Source organism: Thunnus thynnus, chromosome 17 (assembly GCF_963924715.1).
Source record: "Thunnus thynnus chromosome 17, fThuThy2.1, whole genome shotgun sequence".
Lineage (NCBI taxonomy): Eukaryota > Metazoa > Chordata > Actinopteri > Scombriformes > Scombridae > Thunnus > Thunnus thynnus.
In genome coordinates, this window is record NC_089533.1 from 2,400,255 (window position 1) to 2,410,130 (window position 9,876).

The 9,876-nt window shown below is 39.6% G+C and overlaps 1 protein-coding gene across 1 annotated transcript in view; it reads left to right on the forward strand.

The window, feature by feature from the left end:
* LOC137200947 (myc-associated zinc finger protein) overlaps positions 1 to 8,949 on the forward strand; it is a 17,144-nt gene extending 8,195 nt beyond the window's left edge. The window contains exons 5-8 of the mRNA XM_067615698.1: positions 1,048 to 1,111; positions 1,633 to 1,804; positions 4,090 to 4,554; positions 7,405 to 8,949. Of these exons, the coding sequence (XP_067471799.1) occupies positions 1,048 to 1,111; positions 1,633 to 1,804; positions 4,090 to 4,415 (562 nt within the window). The 3' untranslated portion in view covers positions 4,416 to 4,554; positions 7,405 to 8,949. The remainder of the gene's footprint in view (positions 1 to 1,047; positions 1,112 to 1,632; positions 1,805 to 4,089; positions 4,555 to 7,404) is intronic.
* Positions 8,950 to 9,876: the final 927 nt, after the last annotated feature.

Below are 9,876 nucleotides of genomic sequence, written 5' to 3' on the forward strand. Positions count from 1 at the left end.
TATATATATATATATATATATATATATATATATATATATATATATATATATATATATATATATATAATAATTCCCTCTGTTTGATGAGTATATTCGCTCATGTTTTAGTACGAAGCCTCCTTGTTTGATCTGCTTCTGTTTGCTCTGTTAAATGTTTGTTATTGCATTACCGGTAATCCACTGTATGCTCGCCGGCTTAACCAAGTTACCCTGGTTACCGTGGTTACCGATGCTCATGTAGTGTCGCTGCCATCATTATTATTATTATTTAAACCCCTCTCTGTGACGTACACAGAACCGGAGTTACATCCAGGTAACTATTTATGCTTAACTGACATGAACATTATATAACAGACACCAGCAGTTTATCCTTATTTCTGCGGTCGGCCTTTATTCGTTCATGTCGACGCCCCCCAGCTGTTACCAGAGACTCAGCTTTTAACCCTGTAAAAGAAATTATATTTCTATTAGTATTTTTTCCATATGTGAACGTGTGAGGAGTGCAGCGTCCCCATGTCATGTGTGAGGTGCACATGCTATTTTGACTACCACTCTAACCCAGAATAACACAGACATAACAAGCTCCAAATCAATTTTAATGAATGTTTTCCACAGTAACTAAGTATTTACATGTTCTAGACATTGTAATTATCACAAAAAACATGATGTAAGGCATGTTTCTTACTTTATTCTTGACAAATCCTGTTCAATAAAACAAGAAGATGAGCTTGACGGAGAGTTTGCAGGTAGTGAGTTCACCTATAAACACATTTATCATCCAATAGCATTTAGAGGATAAACAATAGGACCCACTGACTATGTAAATAAAAAAAACATTTACAGATTTATTTTTAGGAGAGCTAAAAGTGATTGTTGTAATATTGCAACCGTGGGCTTTACAGGGTTAACTGACTGCCATCTTTTATTTGAGGAAATACGGTTTCTAACTTTAATCAACCAGGAGGCGGCGCCAGAGTCAAAAAATGTTCAAATCCTACAAGTTTTTTGTATTTTGTAACGACTGATTTTGGCGTTTCCTGTTTTCAGACCGGATCACCTCAACAGTCACGTCCGACAGGTTCACTCTACAGAGAGACCCTTCAAGTGCACGGTAACGTCTCCGTCTGTTTACTGGAGTTCAACCAGTATGAGAATCATATAGATCATGAAACGTGATGATGATGATGATGATGATAAATAACAATAATGGGTCTGTTTTTGATAACTTAAAGGAGCCAAACTGTCAGTCTAGCTGTCATATCTGCTGGTGACAAAAATAAACATTGTAAACATTAAAGTTAACAAACAAAAGCGTCTTTAAGGTAAATAACAGTGAATATTTACTTTGTTGTAAGTTGATTTGTTGTGTAGAAGAAGCTTCGGGGCTTTTTTTTTTCTTCTCAGGATTCACTTCTTCAGTTTACTGTCATAGACGACGTTTCAGACGAGATAATTTGGGAATATTTTCATTAAAAATGACTCAAAACAATGAATCGATTACAGAAATAGCTGGCGGATAATTTCCTCTCAGTCAATTAATCGATTAATCTTTGCAGCTCTAAATAATAATATCGCTCCTAGTTGTAATATTTCTCTCTCTGTGTGTTTCGTCTGACTCTTGTTCTTCCACAGACGTGCACGTCCGCGTTCGCCACGCGGGATCGTCTCCGTGCTCATCTGATCCGTCACGAGGAGAAGGTGCCGTGTCACATCTGTGGGAAGCTGCTGTCTGCCGCTTACATCACCGACCACATGAGGGTCCACAACCAGTCGCAGCACCACGCCTGCCACCTCTGCAACCGCAGTAAGTCGCACCAAACACGCCGGGAACATCCTGGAGTCTGTCAAACACGAGACGTTGTCCAGTGTGTTTCCTGATAAACCTTCTTCCTCCGATGTTGTTCAAAAACTATTAAAAACACGTCAGCGAGCCACATCGCTGCGCTGGGCGACACCGTCCTGCTGCCAGAAATACTCACTACAGCAGCAAATGTGGATTCATCCGCCGCTGAAAATAGTCCCCAAAAATGCCCCATTTCCTCCGGTTTGTTTGTTAGTCAAGCTGTTTTTAAAGATCTGCAGTAGGAACCAGTGAGTTAATAAATAAACAGAGTAACTGCAGCCTTTTAATGAAACAATGATCCTCAAAATCACCACCGAGACGCGTAACGTGATCATCTGACGTCTTCTGAAAAGAAGTTTTAACATCCTGTTGGTGACCTGCAGGGTTTCACACGTCCAGTCTGAACTCTTTACTGTCTGTAAGGCCTCTGAGATCCGCCGGCTGCTCCAGAGTCCAGGTTAAGGTCAAAGGTGATCGAGGTTTTGCTGTAGCGGCTCCTCGGCTTTGGAACAGTCTTCCAGTTAGTGTTCAGTCTGCTGACACTGTTTCTGCTTTTAAATCCTGCTGCAGTACACGTTTTTATAGACTCGTCTTCTTCACTTGATTTATTTGTAAGTATATATAAGTTTGCGGTCTTTAAATTGTGTATTTTGCTGTTGGTGTGTTTTCCTTTCTTATATTTATGATTGTCTTTCATGCCGTCTATGGAAAGCACAAATAAAATCATTATTATTATGATGATTATTATTATTATTAAGTATTTTGAGTGCAAAGTCTCGACTGTTTGAACAGATTACATCGGGGAATCTGCAGGTCTTAAAAAGTCTTTTAAAAAAAAAAGTACTTAGAGGGTTTAAAAAGTCTTAAATTTCCTGTCCAAAGTTGTTAAATATCGTCTCTTTCCTGCTGTAACATTAGTTGAGAGGTTTTTTTATGTGTTTGCAGCTGTCAGGAGACTTTTACATCTATAAACTACAGTGAGACGGTGTGACAGCAGATTGTGCTGCAGGCAGAGTTTCAGTCAGCAGCATCACTGCTGCAGCTGCAGGAAGCTCAGCCAGAAAACTTCCACTCATTCATTTGTAACTGGTTCATCCATCAGTCTTCTACCACTAATCAGGTCATGTTAATTGTAGGAATTATTGTTATATAAAGCTGGGAAATATTGACAAAATGTAATTGAAATGTCAATAAGTTCATTCCCACTGCAACAATTATCAATTAATTGATGGACAGAAAATGAATTTTTTGTCATTTTCAAGCAAAAATGCAAAATATTTGATGGTTAAAGGTTCTCAAATGTGAGAGTTTGCTGCTTTTGCTCGTCTTGTGTTGTGTTCCATGCAAGTCGGAGGTCGGAAATTTGTCAGTTGAAAATTCTGATGTCTGAGCTCGGAGCGCCGATCGGAGCGCCGATCGGAGCGCCGATCGGAGCGCCGATCGGAGCGCCGCTCGGAGCGCCGCTCGTCTCACAATGTCAAACAATTAACATGGCGGACCGCGAGAAACTTGTATTCTAGCAGCATCAGCAGAGCTTAATGTTACACACAGTAGTAGATAACGACGTCATCACCTTGAAAAAGGTATTAAATTGAATTAAATGTCTTTAATTGAACTTGAAGGGATGGGCGTGATTAATCGATGATTGATAATTGATCGTTAAGAATTTTTCCGATCACGTGGAATTAAATCGATTTATCGTTCGTATCAAAGTATGTTATGTATGTATGTGTCTTAAATAAGTTCAATTCAAGAGGGAAAATGAACACTCAGTTGCCGGGCGGGTTGCCGTAGAAACCAGACGAAAGTAAACATGAAGAGAGCGAAGCGAAGTTCGGCGTGGGACCATTTCGAGCTAAAAAAACAACAAAGCTAATTGTAAACATTTCAACGCCGTGTAAACAACACAACAACAACGACCCCGATGATGAACAATGTTCACCCGACGCTGGTTAATGAATCCTCCTCCATCAGCACAAAGGAGCTGATGAACAGTTTAACTGCCTTGTATAAGAGGACTGCTGCTTTCTTTAGTATTTTCTGCCATCGGCATTTTTAATACATATAAAAAAAAGATTAATCGATAAGTGATCGTTAATTTTCCCGATGATCGATTAAGGAAATGTCTTCAAATGTCCATCCCTACTGCAGAGATCCAGTTTGTTACAGCTGAGTTACTGGTCCAGCACCTAGTGGCTTCCAGAAGAACTGCGGGTTTTACTTCTTACTTGCTGTCTGTCCTCCAGGCTTCACCACCCTCACCTACCTGCGCGTCCACGCTCAGAAGCATCACGGCCAGGAGTGGAAGGAGAGCGGCGGGGCGCGGGGGGGCTTCGGTGGGACGGGCGCCGGAGGAGTGCTGCTCTGCCAGCTGTGCGGGGTGCAGTGCAAGACGGCCACGCAGCTCCAGGGTCACATGGGCACCCACGCCAACCAGAGCGATCCCAACCCCGACCAGACGAGCGTGGGCCCCGTCGGCACCACCAGCGTGGCCGTCACCGTGTCCAGCGCCAGCACAGTGGGACTGTTGGTTACTGACTGCTCCAGTATCGCCCCCCAGCCCCACAGCTAGCACGCTGGGAGGGCGAGGGAGGAGCCGGGGTGGGTCGGGTGGGGCTGGATGTGGAGGCGGGAGGGGGAGTCGGGTTATCAGGAGCGAAGGCGAAAGAGGACACGTGGAGGAGAGGACAGAAAGACAGCAGCCGAACCAGGTGTGTGAAGCTGTTTCCTGTTTTTAAATAGTTACAGATCATGAAATCATTACATTCATTAAACTTCTTTCCACCTTTTTCATTTTATCGTAAGATTTACTATCAATAAGTTTATCTGTATCAGGTTAGTGCATTTAAAGTGCTTTACACTGAGACTGATTCACATGATAATGATGCTGAAAATTCAATATAACCAATAAAATAGATTTAGAATAAAATAAAAAATGGATAAAAGACAAAAGACAAGGGAATAAAACATTTTAAAACATGGATACAATCAAATAAATGTTTGAATAAAATAAATAACGGCCATAAAACATCCTAATAAAGACTAAAGAGGTGTTAAGTTTGAAGATATGAAGACTTTGAGCTGCTCAGTCAGACTGTTTATATCCATAATCTGCCTTTAGAGTCACTTCACAGGATCAACTCACATAAATACATGCATAGGATATACTGTATATATATAATTAATATATATCAATCTTCATGTTGTGTTAATGTTCATATTATTGTTATTTTGTTCTGTCCAAATATTTGGACAAATTGTGTTTCGATGCTTTGACAACATTGTTCTTGAAACTTTCCTGCCAATAAAGTCCATTGAATTGAATTGAATTGATTAACAGAACTGTATTAACAAAGACTTGGATAAATAGTCTGAATTCATCTTTTAAGAATCTGAACATTCAAAGAAACTTCTCAACACACTTCTGTAATAGAACCAACTCCTCTACTGTCCATATATGTGTATTAAACATCGCAGTCCTGCACAGTTATTTCTTAAAACTCTGACATTTCAGTCACACATCTGCACATAAGATGTGTTACAGGAAGAATGTTGAACAAGAAACTCAGTGCAAACAACGTCAGGCTTTAAAGGCTTTAAAGTAACAGAAAGATGATTTAAGCTGCGTTTCCACTGCAGAAACTTTCTTCAGAACCTTTAGAGGAGCTCAGATCCTGTAGCTGCGTTTCCACCAGAGGAATCAGGGTCTAAATTAAGTTTCATGGGGATTCTTTTACCCCCTAAGTGGACGATGCTCGCCATCCTCTGCACGTTCACCAGGCAGAGGAGCATGTTCAGACTGAGGAAGTCTTTTGTCCCCGAAGGAACGTATGGCTGTTCAGCTCCTCTCAGCGATGGCGGGAGGCAGTTTTGTATCAAATTGTTGCAGAAAAAGGTACCAGAGCAAAAAAACTCTCTCTTGAAAATAAAAAGGGAGTCAGAGGTCCAAGCAGCAAAGTGTTCTTTAATGCCGGCAAAAAAGGGGAGCAATCAGCACTTTTACAACGAACCAAATCGCTCCGAAGGTTTTTTCTTTGGGTCATTGTTTTTATCACACCTCATCATCCACCCTCCCTAATTTTTGACCAATTATTATGTTACTTTTATCTCCGTCACTCATTGTTGGTCAAAACTCTTCAAACCAGGTTTTGAGCTGTTTGAGGATATGTACTGGCATATTCAATTCTACCTGATTATATCAATTTTTTATATATAAGTATTGGGAATCATTTTACACCATTATTGCCAAGTTGTCTTCTGGCCTTTTATTTTTTTTATAAGTTATTCTAGTCATTTTACACCCTTATTTCTTGATCTCCTCCAGAGAGTATTTTTGAAAGGTGAAGACTTTAGCAGACCCAAGCAAAGTGACATGTAATACAAACACACTCACATTTCTCCAGTGTATGATTATGATTCTTCTACCGTGCCTCTATACGTACAGTGTGATTAAATATGGTTCATGAGATTATAACTACACCAATACAAATTGTATCACACTAGCCCTTATTGCTTATAAACTTATAAAATCAATCTGCATAGCTTAATATTGTCTTTAAGCACACCAATGACTTTTAATGAAAATACACCACAGCAGGACGGTGAAACTGTTACTGTGCTCTCACAACCAAAGATTCATACGTGACAAAAGCAGCCGGCAGTTGTTTGTGTTCAGTGAAAGCTGGTGACGAAGGGCTTCAGACGTCTCGGCAGCAGCGAGCAGCGTGATGCGAGGTCGAGCAGAGTTTAACTTTACGCAAAATTAGCAACGACGCCACTGAAGCAGCAACCGACTGCAGATCAGGATTTGATTTTCTTCTCACAGTTGTATTTAACATCTGTTTCATCCCATATCGACAGTGGAAGAGAAATTGTTTATTTCAGTCTCCGGTTTCCTGGACATAAACAGAACTAGCCTGTAACGCTTTATTCTATTGGCTGCTCGGCCAACAATGTGATTTTATTTTTTAAATGAACAATATAGATTAGGGACATTTTTCTTACTAAATAAAACACAGTAGTATATTTTATCATCCTTGTCAAGTTCACGGCCTGCTGAACAGCTCTATGAAATTTATATATAAAATTATAGATGATTGTTTTAATCTCTAGAAATGCTTCAATCTAGTTTCCGTTCACCAGCAGATCTTTCAGCTGCCTTACAGCCGACTTGTGTCGCTTTTTTACAGCTTATCAGTAGATTTCCCTGAATGTCAGGAGTGGATCTGTGACTGACATGTTCTGGGAAAATATCCATGCAGGACGATGGTTTGTAGTTTGAGGTTTTGGAACATGTTTAGTACACCAAAATAAAGCTAAAGTCACTGCTAAAATGTACAATATTTACATTTTAACACTCTCTGTTCTCCAGAAAACGCATAAAAGAAATGTTACCCCAATAATTACAGTCATGTGAAGAGAAAACCAGCATTTAGAGCTTTAGGAAACTATCATATGTTTGTAAATGAGTCTGACAAATCCCCACAAAGCCACTTTTAACTGTCTGCATGATGGTTTCGGTTTTACATTTACATGAACTGCTTTTGTTTTGGATTTCACAGATTGTTTCTTAACGAACTGCCAACAGTGGAAACAGACAGACGGAGAGAATCTGCCGTGGAAATCGTTCTTTCCTCCTCGGTGCTGCTCATCATTTCATGAGGACGGCGTCCCTTTCAGACCTTCGTTTACTCTGTGAAGCCCAACTCCATCAGTGGTGTTAAAGGACGGGTTCACAATTTTCCAAGTGTGTCTTAAACCAACAGTCAGCTGTCTAAATGAACAGTGAAACCTGTTCTTCTTGCTGTAATCATTCCTCCTGTTCATACTGACCATTAGAAGATCCCTTCATAATGACCTTACAATGGAAGTGATGGAGGACAAAATCCACAGTCCTCCTTCTGTGCAAAACTGTATTTCAAAGTTTATCTGAAGCTAATATGAAGCTTCAGCGTCCAAATGAGTCAAATCAAGTAGATATCTTTCAACATTACAGTCTTTTTAGTGCCAAAGTTCCTCTTTTTGTTACGATACTTCCACCTGCAGCTCAACAGGGAAACACTGTCCGAGGAAACACAAAGAGGGAATTTGATGCTAAAAAGACTGTAAATGTGTCAGATATCCACTTGATATGACTAACTCAGACTGCTGAAGCTGAATAGAAGCTTCACACAGACTTTTAAATGACAAAACTGTGGATTTTGGCCTCCATCACTTCCACTGAAAGCACATTTGAAGGATCTTTTAATATCCAGTATGAACAGGAGGAATGATTACAGCGAGGAAAAACCTCTTTCACTGTTACTATGGACACCTGACTGCTGGTTTAAGACACACTGGAAAAATAGTGAACTAGTCCTTTAAACTGTCAGCAACACTGAGACACAAACTGTCCATGTTACGTACTGTACATGCGGCGTCTTGCAAGCCAGAAGAGTCAAAGCGAGGGACGGCTGAGGAAAAGGACAAAGAGGAAACCTCGGCTCATTAATTAAGGGGGGAAATTAATGTGTATTTTTATTCACATGGCTTAGCAGTTAGCTATTTCTATTTGCCATCATTTCATTGTTTTCATTTTCAACTGATTTTCACAGCCAATTATGAATTTGTGAAGCCGTTGTTGTTTTCAGATCATTTATTTTCCATGATATCAGTGTTTGTTTATAAAGAGGAAATTGACCTAAAAGACCTCATGTATGCTGACCTGCGATAACACGGCTTATCTGAGTTTGTCCCCTAATTTATTAAAGAACAGTCTCCAGTTTGCCTTTGTCAGTCAGATCCTTCAGAGCAGGAAAACCTCCTCATAGGACACGGGAACAGTTTCAGATGGGCCATCATGTATATACAGTTTTATAAAGCTGATAAAGGCTAACTATTAATTGTTTGTGTATATTCCCCATGAACATTGAATGTGCATAACTTCTCTGCTTCGTATGATCTTTGTTCTTACTCTGGATGCTGATTTGTAATTCTTGAAAAGGTAAATTGCCATGTAATTTGTAGCTACCTTGGTGACACATTTTCTGTGGCTGTGCATATTGATTGTACTTGATGCATAGTACATAGCGCCTCGTTACTACTGTATTAAAAGGCAGTAAAATGCATGTCTGGATTCAAGTTGAAATGATCTTCATGGGTGTTTGAATGGTTGCTGATTGTCAGTGGTGGAAGAAGTATTCAGAGCTTTTACTGAAGTAAAAGTACCAATACAGCAATGTAAAAATACTCCATTACAAGTAAAAGTCCTGCATGAAAAATCCTACTACAGTAAAAGTACATAAGTATTATGAGCTTGACGTAGTTAAAGTATTGCAGTAAAAGTACATAAGTATTATGAGCTTGATGTAGTTAAAGTATTGCAGTAAAAGTAGTGGTTTGGTCCCTCTGACTGATATATTATTATATATGACATCATTAGATTATTAATAGTGAAGCATCAGTGTTAGAGCAGCATGTTACTGTTGTAGCTGCTGGAGGTGGAGCTAGTTTACACTACTTTATATACAGTTAGCTAGTTTAGTCCAGTGGTTCCCAACCTAGGGGTCGGGCCCCTCCAAAGGGTCAGCAGATAAATCTGAGGGGTGGTGAGATGATTAATGGGAGAGGAAAGAAGAAAAAACAAAGTTCTGATACACAAATCTGTTTTCAGTTTTTGGACTTTTTCTCTAATCTTTGATTTTTGCTGAAATATTGGATCATTTGAACATTTATTGAAATGAAAGCATGTGAGAAGTTTAGAGGGAAAAATCACTATTTGGTGGAGCTGTTAACAACTCATAGACATGTGAAATGTGACCCCGACTACACACTGCTTTTTGTAAGACGTCAAAAGCCAAAAAGGTTGGAAACCACTGGTTTCATCTTTAACAATGTGTTGTATTTTAAAAGCTTGTTATATTATCCATTGTGTCAAATCTTCATCTGAAAAGTAACTAAAGCTGTCAAATAAATGTAGTGGAGTAGAAAGTACAATATTTCCCTCTGAAATGTAGTGGAGTGGAAGTATAAAGTAGCATCACATGGAAATACTC